The 17,951-nt window shown below is 40.0% G+C and overlaps 1 protein-coding gene across 4 annotated transcripts in view; it reads right to left on the bottom strand.

Annotated features, from left to right (window-relative positions):
* phactr2 (phosphatase and actin regulator 2) overlaps positions 1 to 17,951 on the bottom strand; it is a 118,564-nt gene that overhangs the window by 10,577 nt on the left and 90,036 nt on the right. For 3 of the 4 annotated variants that reach the window (XM_034184571.1, XM_034184569.1, XM_034184568.1), the window contains exons 4-9: positions 16,803 to 16,943; positions 14,396 to 14,641; positions 5,517 to 6,030; positions 5,097 to 5,257; positions 1,274 to 1,430; positions 1,093 to 1,148 (exon numbers count right to left, since the gene is read on the bottom strand). In XM_034184571.1, coding sequence (XP_034040462.1) covers positions 1,093 to 1,148; positions 1,274 to 1,430; positions 5,097 to 5,257; positions 5,517 to 6,030; positions 14,396 to 14,641; positions 16,803 to 16,943 — 1,275 coding nt within the window. The remainder of the gene's footprint in view (positions 1 to 1,092; positions 1,149 to 1,273; positions 1,431 to 5,096; positions 5,258 to 5,516; positions 6,031 to 14,395; positions 14,642 to 16,802; positions 16,944 to 17,951) is intronic. The other variant, XM_034184570.1, reaches the window with a different exon arrangement.

The raw sequence follows: 17,951 nt of genomic DNA, 5'->3' as shown, positions 1-17,951 counted from the left end.
ACTACAGCTTTAAGGACGGCCCACAATGGCGCACGGCGCGCCGCGCTCCGAGCCGCCATCGAGAGGCAGAAAACACCACATCATTTCTAAACGGATGGCTGTGTGGAGCTGGGACCGTCGTGAGCAATTTCTATGGTTATCACAAGAGCTGGACATCAGCCATTTTCTGGCAGATTTCACTTTTAACAAGAGATTTTGTCATGGAAAGCCGCGCGGACGCTTCGCACGTCAGGACCGATTCGCTGATCGAGCGAGACAAAGGAACACCTCCGTTTCGGAGTGCCAGGGGACAAGTTGGGACATGCCTATCTCGGCTTTCAATGCTTACCAGCCCAGTTAGTATAAGAGAAATTGTGGAGAGCTGGGCATGCCCCAACTTGTCCCCTGGCACTCCGAAACAGAGGCATCTCTGAGTCTCTACGACACAGAACTCAGAGACATGAACCTCACTGCTGAGATGAGTGAATGTCTCTACAAGTTCAATACTTTCACTGCATACAGATGAGCATTTTGAGGAAAGGTTGTGAAATTGTCCTTTCCTGAACAGTGGCCATGGAAGCTGATAAAAGGCAGTTTTGCAAATCAAGTACCCACCATATTATCATTCAAAGTATCACTGCAAACTGTCAGAAAGCTCATTGCACAGAACTCAGGAGGTACTGGTACTACTGTTTTTGTTAAAATCTGTTCTCTCCTGCACATTCACATGCAGTGACAGTGAGAGCCACGGGACAGTAATCATCTTGACACTAGAGGATCCTTTGTTCAAACTTCCATCGGACTGGATCACAAATGGTACTTGGGTAATGTAGTCCATAATCCCCAAATTGAGCACCTTGCATAGCAGCATGCTGACATCAAAGTGTGTGCATGGGAGAGTGTGAGGCATCGGTGTAAAGCACTATGAGCTTCTTCTTCAGATGAAAAAAATCACCATAGAAATGCAGTTCATTGAAAGAAATGCCCTTTCTTGAACATTTATTTGACAAGCAGACATTGAAAGGCTTCTTCTCGAGTGCTGCCAACAGGGTATCCACTGATTCTACAGAGATCAGTGCCGCTAAGGCTGAACAGTATATTTCTAAATCTTACGTTTGAGGATGTTTCTCTGCTCCAGTTCCTCAGTGGTGGGTCGTTGGCTCAAACGCCTGGAAGGATGAAAGTTTGTTCATACATTACTTTTTTTTTTTTAATGGAGCAATTCTCCTTCCGAAACAACACCTCGTAAAACTTTAAAAACAATTTAATAATACCTTTTTAACTGAATTAATACCTGACTAGTTTGCAGCCAATCTGCTGTCGTAGTTCGTGTCTCTCTGTCTCTGAGCTCCGTGGAAGAATGTTTTTCTCCTCCAGTTCCTTCTTGCTGGGCCGGTTCCCCAGCTTGATGTTCAGCGTGTCTCGTCGGCGGATCTTGTTGGCGAGGGAGCCTGGAGCACAGATGCAAAATGAAAAAAGTAGTTACACACGTCGTGAGGCCTTGAGAAGCATCCACGTGCAGATCAGAGGTATTTTTTTTGACATCTTATCACAAATAAGTCACCTGATTGTGCCCATGTTTTGTCCTTTTCTCATTAAATGTATTCCATGTAATTTAATATAATTTCAGGTGGCCATTTTAACCTTCTTCAAAAAAGGGGGTGGGCTGATGCTTAATATGGTGTGTGTGTGTGTGTGTGTGTGTGTGTGTGTGTGTGTGTGTGTGTGTGTGTGTGTGTGTGTGTGTGTGTGTGTGTGTGTGTGTGTGTGTGTGTGTGTGTGTGTATACAGATATATGTAAAATCCCCACCTGGGCCCAATCAATTCCAATATTTAAGTGGTTTTTCCATCTTCATAGGCTTAATCATAGTGCCCGTTCCACGTTTTTGGCAACAGGCTGAGAATGTGTCCTGCTAACACCCAACCAGACAAATAAATTGGCAACTGCTGAAAACATAACCTACTTGGCAGCAATAATTGTCACCATCATGTTCCACAAATAAAGTCCTCACGGTCCATAAATGTGATGGAGGTGTTGATCAGAGTGTCATAAAGCAGAAAGGGCAGGCAGAAGGCTAGAGGGTTGGAACGGAAATGGCGTAGTTCCAAACTAGAGGTGTTTCAGTTTGCGTGGTGTGAAGCTATTTTAGATTATAAACATGCTTTATTGGCTACGAAGCAGGCGTATTATTCTGAATTGATCAACAAAAACAAGCATAACTCAAAGTTCTTGTTTTATACGGTGGCATTTCTTATTCATGGACAGCCACCTGTTGGTCATTCTCCTTTTTCAGCACATGACTTTCTGGACTATTTCGAAAAGAAAATAGAAGATATTAGGTTGAGCACATCTCAGCATACTTTGGTCCAATCATTGTATTCAGCTACTGAGCTGGGGACTACCACTGAGGTGCTACCTAGATTCACGGAATTTAACAGTATCTCACAAGGTGTGCTGACGAAACTCGTGATGCCTACTAGAAGCACAACTTTTTTATTTGATCCTATACCAACAAAATTGTTTAAGGATCTTTGGCCCATTCTTGAGCCGACTGTGCTGGAAATTGTTAACCTTTCTTTAAACCCTGGATCTGTTCCAAATTGTTTTAAATCTGCCGTGGTTAAACCACTACTCAAGAAATCTAGTCTTGATCCTGGTGTATTGGAAAATTATAGGCCGATATCAAATCTATCATTCTGCTCTAAAATTTTGGAAAAGGTGGTTTCACGGCAGCTTGTGGACTATCTTACTGAGAATGACCTTTTTGAGCCACTGCAGTCTGCTTTTAGAAGACATCACTCCACAGAAACAGCACTTATTAAAGTAGTTAATGATCTTCTGCGAGCAATGGACTCAGATACTACTACAGCATTGGTGTTGTTGGATCTCAGTGCTGCGTTTGACACAGTTGATCATCATATTCCACTTGATAGGCTAGAAAACTGTTTCGGGATTACTGGAACTGCTCTTGCATGGCTGACGTCTTATCTGTCTGGTCGTTCCCATTGTGTTTTGTGCAATGACACTACCTCTGACTTTAAGGGCATGAAGTTCGGGGTTCCGCAGGGATCCGTTTTGGGTCCCCTGCTTTTTTCCCTGTATATGGCACCCCTTGGGAACATTTTGCGGCGTTTCGGGGTTGCTTTTCATTGTTATGCTGATGATACTCAGTTGTATATGCCGATAGCTGCTGGAAATCCTGTCCACATAAAATCTTTACAGGACTTTCTTGCAGCAGTGAGAAGGTGGATGTCTAGCAACTTTCTACTTTTGAACTCTGATAAGACTGAAATGATAGTTCTTGGTCCAGCAAGACATCGGTAGATGGTATGTCACACCAGAGTATTCATTGTATAGAACGTCAATCTGTCTGTTTTTCCTTTGCATATTTTTTTGTACAAAAGCTTATTTTTTACTTATTTAAACTTTGTTTTTATTTGGGAATTATTTAGTGTTTAGTACAAAGAGTACATGTTTGTACAGAGACCAGTTAAAAACAAGATACAAATTCCTTTTGAAGATACGTGGCGAATAAAGGGTATTTTGATTCTGTCAAAAAATATGTCATGAAAACATTGTAACATTGTTAGAATAGCCTTAGCACTGGGTCACCCCTCTGAGTCTGGTCTGCTTGGGGTTTCTTCCTCATTATCAACAGAGGAAGTTTTTCCTCATCACTGTCGCCTGTGTGCTTGCTTTGGTAACATTAGACCTCACGTGAAGCGCCTTGAAGCAGTGTTCTTGTGATTTGGTGCTATATACAGTAAATAAAACAAATTGAAATATATAGAATATATTTTTTAAACATGGTGCTGCCACTTCATGTAACAAGAAGCAAAATTAATTTAATCAGTGGATTATTTATATATAATGCAACACTGCCTTAGCAAGCAGAAGCTAATGGGCTAGAAACAGATGGGCTAATGGGATAGAAACAGATGAAAATGTCAGCAGAAGCAGCCAGATGCATGGACTGCTTCAATCCGCAGATAATCATGTGCACTCTTAAATAAGTGTAAATAAACCTTTTAAAATGGCCAATTAAACAGTTAGCGTTGACTTAGCTGAGCTATACCGCTCAACTAAGGTATTCAGATCGGTGTACAGGAATAGCGTTCAACTGTCACATGTGTATACAATGCCACCTCATGGCCACAGATGACAACACAGTATATTTTTAGTATGTAAGTAATTTCAAAATATAAGTTACAGGACAAACCAAACAACTAAAAAAATGCTTATAGAAACACTTATAGTGTGGAACAAGTACAGTTGTTTTCCTGAATTAAAGCTGTATGGCCTTTCAAATTTCACAAAACTGATAAAATCCAAGCATTATAATGTAGGTTTTTTTTGTAACATGTTACAAAATAACAGCTCATTTTAATGAAAAGAACATATTGACCTGGGGGGGAATTCCATAGGGAATATTTTCTTTTCTTCCTTACGCCGTCATGCAGACAGACTGCAGGAGGAGGCGCGTGTGCGCATGTGTGAGGTTTGTGACCTGATCCACTTGCTTGATGCACATTGTGCACGCTAACATCCGTAAAATGTCTGGTAAATCACTTCAGAGGTGTTATCTGTTTTCATAAACAGCGCTTTTCTGTTTTAGAAGTGTTTATTTCTCACTAACTTACAAAATATATGTGAAACATATTAGCTTTATAAAGAAATAAGCTGTTTTGGAGCGTTTTCTGCCATCTTGGTTTATTCTGTTGGAGCTCGCAGCCAGTTGATGGCACACCGTCTCTCTTTATTACGAATGTCAGTTACAGTGTCCTTCCCAGCATTTCTTGTGCAGACCGCGGGAAGCCCCCGTGACATCGCCGCCAAAAGTAGGCCATACCATCCGATCGCATGAATTTCTCCCCTTCAGGGGGTAAAATTAAAAATGTTTCCAGATTGCAGGAATTTTGATCATATTGGCAATATCATATTGTGAATCCCTTATTTAAATGCTAAGGACTAAAATTATAGTGATGCCAAATTTCACATTTTCTGAGATGAATGGTGTCTATAAAATGTTTATATAAATATTTCTATTATGAAATCATTGTAACAAAATAACAAGGAGAATTCCTTTGCTATATGACTTCCAAAACTCTTGACATACTATTTGTGTACTCATCTTCTTCCTCCTCTCCTTCCTCCTCGTCGCGGTACACAATTGGCCCGTCAGAGTCGGAGTCACTCGTTTGGCTGTCTCTTGGCCTATCGGGGATCACCGTCACCTTGGCCTGCTCAGTGTTGACCCTGTTGCTCTGCTGTGTTGAGCTGCAGCACACAATAAAATAAAAAACAGATGAAACAAATCCTGACATGTTTGTTTTCATACTGTTATACAATTAATCGTGATGGTTTACCAATAAACTGATTCCTCCTCCTGTGCTATGTTGAGATCATTTGTAGCCCCAATGTAAAGTAGTTTGCAACAGATGACTGTGATCTGGTTTTACCTGGTGTTTAATATACTCAAGATGTATTCCAGGACTACAGAAAATTACCAACACACATGCTATAACTAGAGTTTTACCTCTGGCTGTTCTCAACAACAGAGTCTAATTCTTTCTTGTCTTCTTCTCCTCCCTCCCCTCCTGTCCTCCCCTGTGTCTCCTTCTGTGAACCAGTCTCTCCTTCTGTGAAGGAAGTGTCCTCTATAACTTTGTTGATGTGAGGAGAAAGGGCCATAGACTCAAGCGCAAAGCCAGGGTGGGATTCCTCATCCAGAGAAGATGTGCTGGGAGAGGATTTGAGTTCTGGACAAGATTGAGGGGTGACCTGAGGCCTCTCAGCCTCGCCCCCTGCACCCTCATGTGATGCAGGTGGGGTGCCTGAGGAAAGAGACAAGGAGTGAAGTGTCTCTGCCAAAGCCTTCTGAGGTATACAGGATGAGGCGTGAGTGTCTGATTTCTGGTTGGTCCTTAGATCCGTCCCGTGACCCTGTGCTGCTGCTCCTGCATCCTTCGATACACGGGAACGAGAGGTGGAGGCGGAAGACGAGGAGGATTTTGCACTTACACTTGTCTTCTTTGGATGGGATGATTTGGCTAAAGCAGGGAGAAGAGACAGAAAATTAGGCGTTGTGTTTGGGTGCACCGGTAGAACTTAAGATACGTATGAAACTGCAGAATGCCTTCAAATTATGAGCCTCGCTGTCTGTCTGCTGTTATATCTGCAACACTCAAACAGCGATTTCAATCAAACCTGGTGGATAAACTCAGCGGTCCACCTTCTCCAATACAGGTAATAGTCAAGATCAAAACTTCAACTTTCTACATCGATCTCCTCCCTCCTGGGGCTCATACATGTATCAGACATCTGATGCCAAGTGATGACGCCAAGCGAAGTTCAAATACTAGTTGGTAAAAGCAAAACACTGCAATCATCTGGATGCCTTGTTATCCAGGCAACATTCTGCAGGCCTGCCGAGAGCAACAAGCTGTCCAGCTCCTCTTAATCTAACAAAGATAAGATACACAGCAACATTTCCAACACAACTCTCTCTGTGGACATGAGATTCCCGGTTTAGTAAGTTGATATCTTACTAGATGTTGGTACAAAACTGTTCATAGTTTAAAAGCAGATGAGTCGTACGCTGACAATGGTTTTTAAAATAAACTATTTTAATTGCAAAAGTGGAATTGCAACATGTAATTTATTGTAACTTAAATGATGTAAGTTTTTTAAAATCTACAAACAAACAAAAAACCCTTCACAAAACGAATATAATTTGTATGGACATTTCTGAGTAGAATGGAGGTAAAGAAGTTAGAATGAACTTTAGAGAACAAAGCAAATCCTGTACACTTAACCACTTAAATAAATGCTTTGCTAAACATGTGTTATTGTGACTATGAAGGTCTCATGGCCTCCACTCAGTAGTAGTTGAACTGCAAATACTTCAAAAAAGATCCATGCAAACTGTTACCTTAATTTTTTAAGGTTGAGCAGTGCATTCTTTTTAAGAGTGTATATACTTTAAATAACTTAGCAAATATGGAGTGCAAATCCAAATCTTACAGTTTTCATATTTTCAAAATAAAGTGTGCTTCTGGTCTATGAAAATGAATGAGTGAGTGACTGATTTGGTTAAGAACTGCCCTTTTTGTTGAACCACAGGACAAACCACTGTTGTGCAATTATAGTAGAGAAGCTTGAATCTTCGACTGGACTGGGTAGCTTGACGTGAGCTATCCAGTCTAGTCGAAGATTCAAGCTTCTCTACTATGAAAACCAACTGAGAGCCTTCACAGAAACAATGTACAATTATGTGCTTTAACAATTGTAATGCTCAAAGCTTGTAAAATCAAGTTAAAACTGAGGGTTATCTTCCAATGTACACACAATAATACAATTGTATGCAAAAGTTTGGGCACCCCTGATAATTTTCATGATTTTCCTTTATAAATCATTTGGTGTCTGGATCAAAAATTTCAGTTAAATATATCGTATAGCAGACAAACACACTGATATCTGAGAAGTGAAATGAAGTTTCTAGTATTTAGAGAAAGTGTGCAATACTTATTTAAACAAAATTAGACAGGTGCATAAATTTGGGCACCCTTGTCATTTTATTGATTTGAATACATTTAGCACTAATTATTGGAACACAAAATTGGTTTGGTAAGCTCATTGCCCCTTGACCTCCTTACACAGGTGAATCCATTCATGAGAAAGGGTATTTAAGTGGCCATTTACAAATGTTTCCCCGTTTTTGCATCTCTTCTAATGAGTGGCAACATGGGAGCTTCTAAACACCTCAAATGACCTGAAAACAAAAACTGTTCAACATCATGGTTTAGGGGAAGGATACAAAAAGCTATCTCAGAGATTTCAGCTGTCAGTTTCCACTGTGAGGAACACAGTGAGGAAATGGAAGATGGCAGGCACAGCACTAGTTAATGCCCAAAGTGGCAGGCCAAGAAAAATAAGGTGAAGCGAAGGATGGTGAGAACAGTCATAGCCAACCCACAGACCTGCTCCAAAGACCTACAACATGATCTTGCTGCAGATAGTGTCTCTGTGCATCGTTCAACTATACAGTGCACTTTGCACAAAGAGATGCTGTATGATGCTGTAATGCAGAGGTAGCCTTTTCTGCGTACACACCAGAAACAGAGTCACTTGAGGTATGCTAAAGCACATTTGGACAAACCAGCTTCTAAGGTGCTGTGGACTGATGTATGTATAAATGTATTCCATGTAATTGAATATAATTGCAGGTGAGAGTTTAACCAACTTTCTTCTAAAAAAGGGGATAGGCTTATGCTTGGCCTTGGGCTCCCCAACAGGCAAATACAGTAATGTAAGCATCCAAAATAAAAGTAGGATGTGTGTTAAAAAAAATTCCCTGCTCTGTTAAAAACTACTCGGAAAAATTTTGAAGAAAACACTAAATTCCATAGGGGAGCTAATAATATTGTCCCCATCTGTATTTTGTAAACTGAAACATGTCTCATAATCTCTCTAAAACTTGTGTTAAAGGTACAGTACAAGGAAAAACATGAAATACTAAAAATAAAATTTAAAAAAGAAATTGGATAAAGATCTGTGTGTCTCTGTTTTGCTAAAAAAATTGCCTGATGAAACAATCTTCATAAAAGTTTGCATTAACACAGCATGCACCGTTTTTAGGTGCTGTGCTGCTTAGATCATTGATGTGTCAGAAGATCTTCTTGACATACAATGACTTAAAATTAGTGACCATGTCCTATCATGCTATTCATGAAAATACCATGCAAGGCACCTACTAAGAGGGGAGGAGGGATCATACATTTTCAGAGCAAAAAGTGGATGTGATACATTCCGTACTTGTGCAGGGGATCATTTCTGGAACAAGAAGTTACAATGAAAATATAAAAGCAAAGTATCTTTGTAGATACAAATGTTTGTTTTATTGCAACTGTCAAAACAATATATAAATACTAATGTGTTGTTTGTGGGGATCCACGGGCTCTAGATTGGGTAGTGTTTATAAAATGGGTAGCTGACATTTTGCAAGGGTGGTAATAAATTATGCAAAGCTTGTATAATGAATTGGAATGGCGTGCGAGTCCAGAATGTTTTTAGAACCCTAGACCTCAACAATTTTTAGAAGAGGAACTCAACCCTTTAATTTCCTGTCAATTATGTAATTTTTAGTGTTAATTGACTGTCTTCATGTATTTATCAATTGTTTAGGTTCTTGTTATCATATACACACTTATTATTATTAGCATTATTATTCTCAGTATTATTATTATTACTTCTATCACTACTAACCCTTACTTCATCATTTGATTTTTAAATGGACCACAACAGAAATAAGTTTTATCACTTTCTTGTGTCATCTGTGTATTTTTAATGTATTTAATATAAAGATGATTTACCACCCCCTGCTGGAATGGCGAGTGGGTCCAGTTCAGTGTTAGATAGTATCTGTAAAGTAAAAAGTAAGTCCCTTCAGCTGCTCCCTTGTTTTGTACTCGGGGTTGCCACAGCAAATCCAAGGTGGATCTGCATGTTGAATTGGCACAAATTTTCGCTGGATGCCCTTCCTGACGCAACTCCACATTACATGGAGAAATGTGGTAGGAGTAGGGGTGGGATTCGAACCGGGAACCTTCCGCACTGAAACCAAGTGCATTAACCACTTGGCCACCACTCCAAAAATATTTGTCCTATCAACATTCCGTTTTGGTGCCGCTCATCCTTAACCCAAAATACATCAGCATACCAACAGAAAATGTCAGCTCTCCACAGTTTCTCCATGATCGATGTTACACACATGCATGCATGGACGGAGAGCTTTTTGTCTTTTCCGCATTCTGCTGCAAGCAGGTGCTTCTAATTTTTGACATGCAGAAACAGAGAAGGTGGCGGAAGATATCAAATGCAATACACTTCTCAGTCATGGTACCGGCAACTTGACACTTAATTAAACTGACTAAACCAATTGAACTACAAAAACAATAAATCAATAACACAAGCAACACTGTTAAACTAACATGAACCATAATAACAATATTTAAACCCCCCAAACCCTGAACTCCCATGGTGCATTTCAGCACGTCCATTGTTTACTGGTTAGCTAAAATTGCTAATTTCTCCAAAAATATTAGTCTGATCAACTTTCCGTTTTTGCAGCATTCATCTACGACGCAAAATACATAAGCATACCAAACAGCAAATGTCAGCTCTCCCCGGTTTTGGTGTGATCAAAGCCAAACTCACGGACGCACGCACACACACACGCAGCACTTGGCTATTATAATATAAATATTGAAACCATGCTATATAATGCACACACATATGTATGTGCATTACCTATATTCTTATCGATTAAAAGATGCTTCAGCATAAACTTCAACAGTTGTTTTTAACAGCTATTCTATGTGATTTCTAACAAACACGAAGCACCTGAAGCAAAGAGGTTTGCCCCTAAGCTTCAGCAACATCCTAATATAAGCAAATATGCTTACATCTTGTAAATACATAAATTAATATGCTTTAAATCAGGGCAACTGTTCCCTGAGAACCTCAACCATGCAAAATCAGGTCCACACAGCAGCATGAGTGTGCGCTTCAACACAGAAATACTAAAACATCTATCAAACTGCAAACCCTGACTGTTGTAAGACATAGACATTGCAGGAACATCGAAGAGTGGACAAATGTTGAGAATGTAACTCTGCCAACCCTTTGTTTGGGCCGAGTGGAGCAGACCTTTAGCTTCTCATAATGACTTTTATGTGTTTGCTCACACAGTCTGACTGTGCAGGACAAAAAATTCTCACTTCTGTTTTCTCAGAACGCAGACTGAAACACTTCTACATTTCAAGAAATAAAAGACTTGTGAAGATCAGACACATGAAAACGTGCAACCATGAACACTTTAATAGGTAGTGGCTGCTCTGGTATGGCTGAGATACCAGATCCCAGGCTTGACGACATTTCAGCAAAGTGGACCTCCCCGATCCACAAAGACACAATAAATAATCTGAGAATCTACACAGCCTTAATCTAACACTAACCATGGTTGAAAACCCATTTTTGTGACAGTACTTTGCATGCTGTCACTGCCTTAACAGTCATGCTCACAGCTATGTGTCTGCTTGCTTTGATAGTTGTCCACTGGGGGGCGGTAATGCATACAGAACAAGAAAATGCATCATACATTAAGTGCAGAAGAAGCAGTCGAGGTTTTGAGAGGAGCCTGGGTGCAGAAAGTGGAGATAGAGGAGCTCCAGTCCATCCTTTTTTACGTCTGATAGTGTCGTGTCATACGTATTTTTGCGTTCTCAAATTCATATTTTTTGTCAATGTTTGACATAAACACACAACTGCTCAATTTTCTTGTTTACAGTGTCGTGGTTCAACCCTGTCGCACAGCAGAGGAGAGTTGGCTCAGGTTGCACGTCATTGCATCCAAAACCCTCTGCATTGTTTGATTACACATAGTTCTCTTTGAATTGGCCAGAAGTGATGCAAGCGTGCAGCGCTTGAGAGTAAAAACCAGCTTTTAGTTGTAAGACATAGTGGTTTTAAACACTTAGGGAGAAGACATCCTGCACAGGTATCTTTGGATACCACAGTGTGAAGCTGATGAGAGTCTACGAAAAGTCCTGGATGTGTTCAATACAGGTTACTTCCCCAGAGAAGACTAGAACCCATTTACAGCTGGGTGGACTGAGACAATGTGGACTAGGTTTCTTGTCCAAGGACGTAAACATGTAGTTTGTATGGGAAATGAACTCAGACCTAATGTTCACCCAAATATTTATCCCACTGAGCTGCCCGCACTGCAAATGGTGTGGTTTGTGTTAATTTGAAAGAAAATGCTGCAAAACACCAAATAAAGTCAACACATGGAATCAAACCCATATTGTGTGACTCAGAGCCTGTTACCTTAACAACGGCACCACGGAACCGGTGAGTCAAACTCGGACAATGGGTTTTATCGCACATTACTCTGTTTACATCACTGTTGGCATGTGAGCTACCAGCTCATTGTTGTTTTAAATATGTGGAATTGTATGTACAACCCCAAATCAGAAAGCTAGAAAATGCAAAATGCAAATGAACAGCAACAACAAAAGCAATAATTATTGACTTGTATTTCACTGGAGAAACTATGAACCCATATTTTGTGTTGTCATTTGTTAATATACATCAATTCTTGCATTTGAGTCCTGTAACACCTTCCCAAAAAACGTGGGACGGCGGAAAAGCAACATCCAAAAAAGGCTGAGATTTCCAGATTGTCAATAAATGCAAGAGAAATTTATTGAAATGTTTAAAAACAATGATTCTCAAAAAAAAGATTAGAAGCGATTTGTATATTACTCCCTCTACAGTGCATAATATCATCTAGAGGAATTTCGGTGTGTAAAGGTCAAGAGTGCAAGCCTAAGATGAACACCCCTGATCTCCTATGCCTTAGAAGGCACTGCATCAAGAGCCGTCATTCATCAATACTTGATATAACTACAGGGGCAGGGGATTACTTTGGGAAACTTTTGCCAGGCACTACAATACAGAGTTACATTCACAAATGCCACTTAAAACGTTCCTGTGCCAAAAAAAAAAAAAGAAGAAGACTTATACTTTGTCCAGGAGTGGTGTCAACTTCTCTGGTCTCAGGAGCATCTGGGTTGGACCATCACAGAGTGGAAACATGTACTGTGGTCAAACAAATCAGTATTCCAGATCATTTTTGGAAGAAACTGTCACTGTGTGTTCTAGGCCAAACACTAACAGGATCATCTGGACTGTTATCAGCACCAAATCCAAAAGCTATGGTCTGTGACGGCCTGTGGTTGTGTCACTGCCCTTGGCAAAGATAATTTAGACGTCGGTGATGGCTGCATTAATGCAGAAAAGTACACTGAGATTTTAAAACACTACATGTTGCCTTTAAGATGACATATTTTTCAGGGATGTTCATGAATATTCAAAAGGACAATGCAAAACCACATTCTGTACAAATTACAAAGGCACGGCTGTGGAAGTAGAGAGTATGGATACTGGATTGGCCTGACTACAGTCCTGACCTGTCCCCATTACAGAATGCGTGGAGAATTTTGAAATGAAAAATGCAACTTCAATTACTCGCTGCTACACGTATTTGATGGAACAACAGGACAAAATAACACTTGAATCACTTCATCACTTCCTCCTCAATGGCAAAATGTCTTCAATGTTGTGAAAAATAATAACATTGCAAAGTGATTTAGCATACCAATTTTTGGGGAATGTATTGCAGGCCTGAGATGCAAGATGGACGTATATTAACAAATGAAATAAAGTTGACTAGAAAAAAAACCTGGAATATCTTGGGTTCATACTTTCTACTATGAAACAGAAGCCAAAGCAAATGTCAGCATCGCTGCAGGGTTGTTTTTTTAATTGCCATTTTCCATATTGTCCCAAAATTTTCTGATTTTGGTGGAGATAATGTTTCAACCGCTGTTTGTTTGTTTGCTTTTCTGTTTGTGAACAGCCTGTAACCCACAATTTTTCATATGTCATTATGAAATTTTTACAGAGGATTCATATCCTGACAGGCAAGAACTCATTCAATTTTCAAGCTCATAGGTCAAAGGTAGGAAAAATTTTGGAAAATTGGAAAAATCCCTATCCTTTAATATTGAACGAAGTTTCAAAAATTCATAACTCTGTCAGAAAAGAGTGAATTTCTTTCATATTTGAGAGAGTTATATAGAATGGTATCCTTTATCAACTGACAAAGTTTGATCTGGATCTAATCCAGATTACAGATTTTGTGGCCATTTAAATTTAACATTGAAAACCCCTTTTAATGTTTATTTTACATTATATCTTAATCAAACATACGCCAGTCACTCTCATATTTGAAAGTGAGGTGCAGACTGGCACTCAGTATCGCCTGACAAAGTTTGATCTAGATCTGATCTCGAATGTGGATTTTGTGGACATTTAAATTTAATACTGAAAAGTCGGTGTGGTGTAAATTTTGCATTATATCTCAATCAAAAGTGCCACAATCACTCTCATTTCTGACAATGAGGTGCAAACTGGCACTTTCAATGAATAGACTAAATTTGATTCGCATCTGATCCATATTGTGGATTTTGAAGATATTTGATTTTGACATTCAAAAGCCCCTTTGATCTATATATATATTTTGTATTATATTTTAGCTTATGAAAAGTCACTTCTACAAGACTTTGACCTTGAAAATTTTTTCAAAGGTAAAAATTTGTGGAATTGATTACTAGTGTTCGCGAAGGTTTATGCACTACGAGCCCATTGCCCAAGTTTGGTGTTGTGATTATGTTTGGGGGAATGGTAGACAGTGAGTTTGGAGTACATTTTCCATGCAGGTATGCAGGCAAGCGGCGTACACGGTCACACAAACTTTCTCCAGTACCAGTGAGCAGATGTTTGACTTACCAATCCCATGACTAGTGTTGTTAGTGTCCCGAGAGTTAACTTTCGCTTGTGTAGATGAGGCTGGCTTGCCAACGGTTTTGGCAGCCTTTTTAGGTCCTGAGGCAGCATCTCTGTGCCTGGTTGTGCCTGTAGTGCCACCTACAGCTTTGGAAGAGGCAGGCAGAGTGGCACTGTGTTGTTTTTTCGCTTCAACTTCTCGAGGTCGCCCCTGGCTTGCCTGAGCTGTGGGTTTAGTATCACATCGCTCTGAGCAGACCAGAAGAAGCAGGACAACAGCATGTTTACAGGTTAGAAAGGAAATGACTCCACGACTAAAGAGAAGCAAAGATGAGCATGCAGGGAGGTAAACGGAGTGACAAATGAGACAGTGAAATATCAGAGGTGGTGATGACAAGAGAAACAGTGCTGGGGGACAGAAGGTCAGGAAGGTTAAATATCACTACACATAACATCAGAAGTATGTTATAGGGCAACGGGATTCATCGCCAACATGCTAATAAAAACAGTGTTTTTGATCTCCAATTTTGTAGTAGAAGCCATGAGATTTAAGTCTATCTATCTATCTATCTATCTATCTATATATATATATATATATGAAGTTATAAAATGTCCTAGATACATGTGTTCACTTTTTTGGCTTCACATACAGAAGGCAAATTATCATGCAGGCTGCTTTGTATAATATAACATGCCATGGGCCATAACCTGCTGGCTGATGTTACTGTATCTAACCCCAGAGCCTCTTGTTTGAGATAGATGTATTTATAGAGTTTGATCCAATTTTCCTACTGAGTTTTTCCAAAATAAATCAAGGCTACTGGAATTTCAGGCCTGGTGGTTAGAAAAATGAAACTGTACCCACTAATGTCACCCAACGGACACCCAGTGTGAAGGCATGTTTGTGTGTGTGTGTGTGTGTGTGTGTGTGTGTGTGTGTGTGTGTGTGTGTGTGTGTGTGTGTGTGTGTGTGTGTGTGTGTGTGTGTGTGTGTGTGTGTGTGTGTGTGTGTGTGTGTGTGTGTGTGTGTGTGTGTGTGTGTGTGTGTGTGTGTGTATGCAGCAGGTGTGTATCTGCCGTGCATTTGTGATTATTGACAGACAGTCTCTAAATGGCCAGGGGTTCAATGCTAACAGGGTTGGGATGAAAACAGTAACAACACTTAAGCAGCATCAGACTCCAGAACAGCAGGTTCTCCTGAGGGAGAGAAAAGCATTAGGAGATGGCTACTGCTCAGCTGGCTACAGGCTGAAATAATGGGCACATCTATTTGAACACATTAGAACTGTTCAGAGACAAGATGATTTCATATCAACCAGACCCGTGCACCAAAGCTGCAGACACAAGTGCATGTAGGCTGTATGTAACTGAAACTTTAAAGGGCTGCTTGACACAAGAAGCACATTTTGATTGTTTGATGTCAAGTGTGGTGGTGTGCAGAAGCAAAAATACAAAAATTATGTTACTGTCCAAATACCTGTGCACTCTATACTGGATATAGGTATGCCCTAATTATAGTTTTGCACCTTGGATTTTGGATTATATTCCAGTTCATGGATTTGTCAGTTAGTAGACGTCATTCCCAGGCCAGTTTTTCCTTAAACTGTATTCCATTGCATGTCACTAGGTACAGTTTATTAGTCACAGGAAATGCACATTTGTAAGTTAACTGTTAGGGCGTGCTGTGTAGGCTTCCCTAATTAAACCTGATAACTTAATTGGTACAAAGCCAAATGCATTATTCTACAAAGACAACAACCATGAGGTAATTTCCAAGAATAAATAAGTTGGTCAGCAGGATGTTCTTGTAAAACCATGGGATAGGTCATCTGTTCATGTTGACAACATGCCAGCAAGAAATGATCATCATCCTAAACTGACATAAACTTAACTCATCTGCACACGACACACATCTCCCTCCCTCCATCCCTATTACCCCCCCGCCGTGTCTCTCCGCTCCCCTCACCCTGGCTTCCTCCCTGCCACCTTGAAGGCAGCGTGGTTTTTACTGCTGCAGCCCTCAACTCCCCAAGCTGGGCGGTGTGGGCCCCTCCTGCTGCAGCCTTCACCCACTTTGCCTCAATTTGGATGATGGACTGCTTCATGTTTAGTGCACATAAACAATGTCAAATGTATATGTGTTGTCTTTAATTCTGATGAGTGCCATTATTACATTCAACTAGTAATAATTGTGGATTAATTGCTGTATTTTGTCTGAGGTAATTGGAGTGTAAAGTAATTTTATTGTTGTTGCACTCATGTAATGACAATGACAATAAAGCTCATCTTATCTTATCTTATCTTATAGCTTCCTCAATCAGCCCTGTGATCCAAATGCAGAAACATTTAAAACTACTGGGTGAGCAAAAGTTAAACAGTCGCTGATCCAGAGGCAGACTCTTAAAATTACCAGGTGTGTCTTCGGTGCTGACGGGTGCAGATGCCTGCTCCTTCAACAGTGGGTCTGATGACTCAATGTGAACTCTGACCTCGCCTGACGTCACACTGGATTTTGCATGGCCATTCAGATTTTCACTGCTGATCGTTTCCTCTATAAGACAAGCAAACGGATTGTAAAGTTAAGCTGATCTCTGCTACAGCAACATGCAAAGTGCAAAAATCGTGAAAATAAATATTTGGATAAAACACTTTATCTTGGATTTTAATTTTAATTTAAAAAATGTAAATAAAATCATGAAAAGAATAGAGTGTACATCCAACAAATGGGAAAGTCTCTTTGTGTGTCACAAGGTTAAAAAAAGTACTGAAAAACACTAGACAAAGAAAATAAAACATGCTGTACATGAATATAAAATCTGAATAATCATGTTAACACAAGGAAGAAAGCTCATCGGAGGCTAAATAAACTTCAGGCCATCTGAGCCGCCGGTGTCTCTGTGGAACCGGAATGATCAGCATGTGAAGTTGAAAAGTACCGTGCACAGCAGCCAATTCCCTGTGGCCGTGGGAGAGGTTTTATTATTTTAATCTTCATGTGACGAGGTCATATGATTGGTATTTACCTTCGCATTTGTCATCTGGCAGGACTCCTCAAAGTGTTTTCAGATAATGTACAGGAAGCATAAAGGAATGAAGAGTTTTTGAAAAGGAAAAATGCAGTGAATTTTGATGCTAACTGGGATTCGGAAGTGGTGTGTGTGTGTGTGTGTGTGTGTGTGTGTGTGTGTGTGTGTGTGTGTGTGTGTGTGTGTGTGTGTGTGTGTGTGTGTGTGTGTGTGTGTGTGTGTGTGTACTTTATGTTTACAGTGAAATATACCATTTTCAAGATTCTGATCAGCTTTTGTAAAACTAGATCCTTATCCTGAGGCATCCTGTCAGTCCTTCAGTACATATAAGGCTCCTTGAAAAAGTACTTTGCAAACTTTTTTCTGTGTAACTTTGTGTGCGCACACTAAAATTCAGTAAAACATAGAATTATTAACTCATGCACTTACAAGCCATTTCAAGTAGGAAAACACTATTTATAAGGGGTGGGAATAAAGAACGATTCATAAGATTTTAGTCAACTACAACTACAAGAGAGTTATGATCTTTAGTC

The sequence above is a fragment of the Thalassophryne amazonica genome, chromosome 13 (assembly GCF_902500255.1).
Source record: "Thalassophryne amazonica chromosome 13, fThaAma1.1, whole genome shotgun sequence".
Lineage (NCBI taxonomy): Eukaryota > Metazoa > Chordata > Actinopteri > Batrachoidiformes > Batrachoididae > Thalassophryne > Thalassophryne amazonica.
This window is presented reverse-complemented; position numbering and strand designations above follow the sequence as displayed.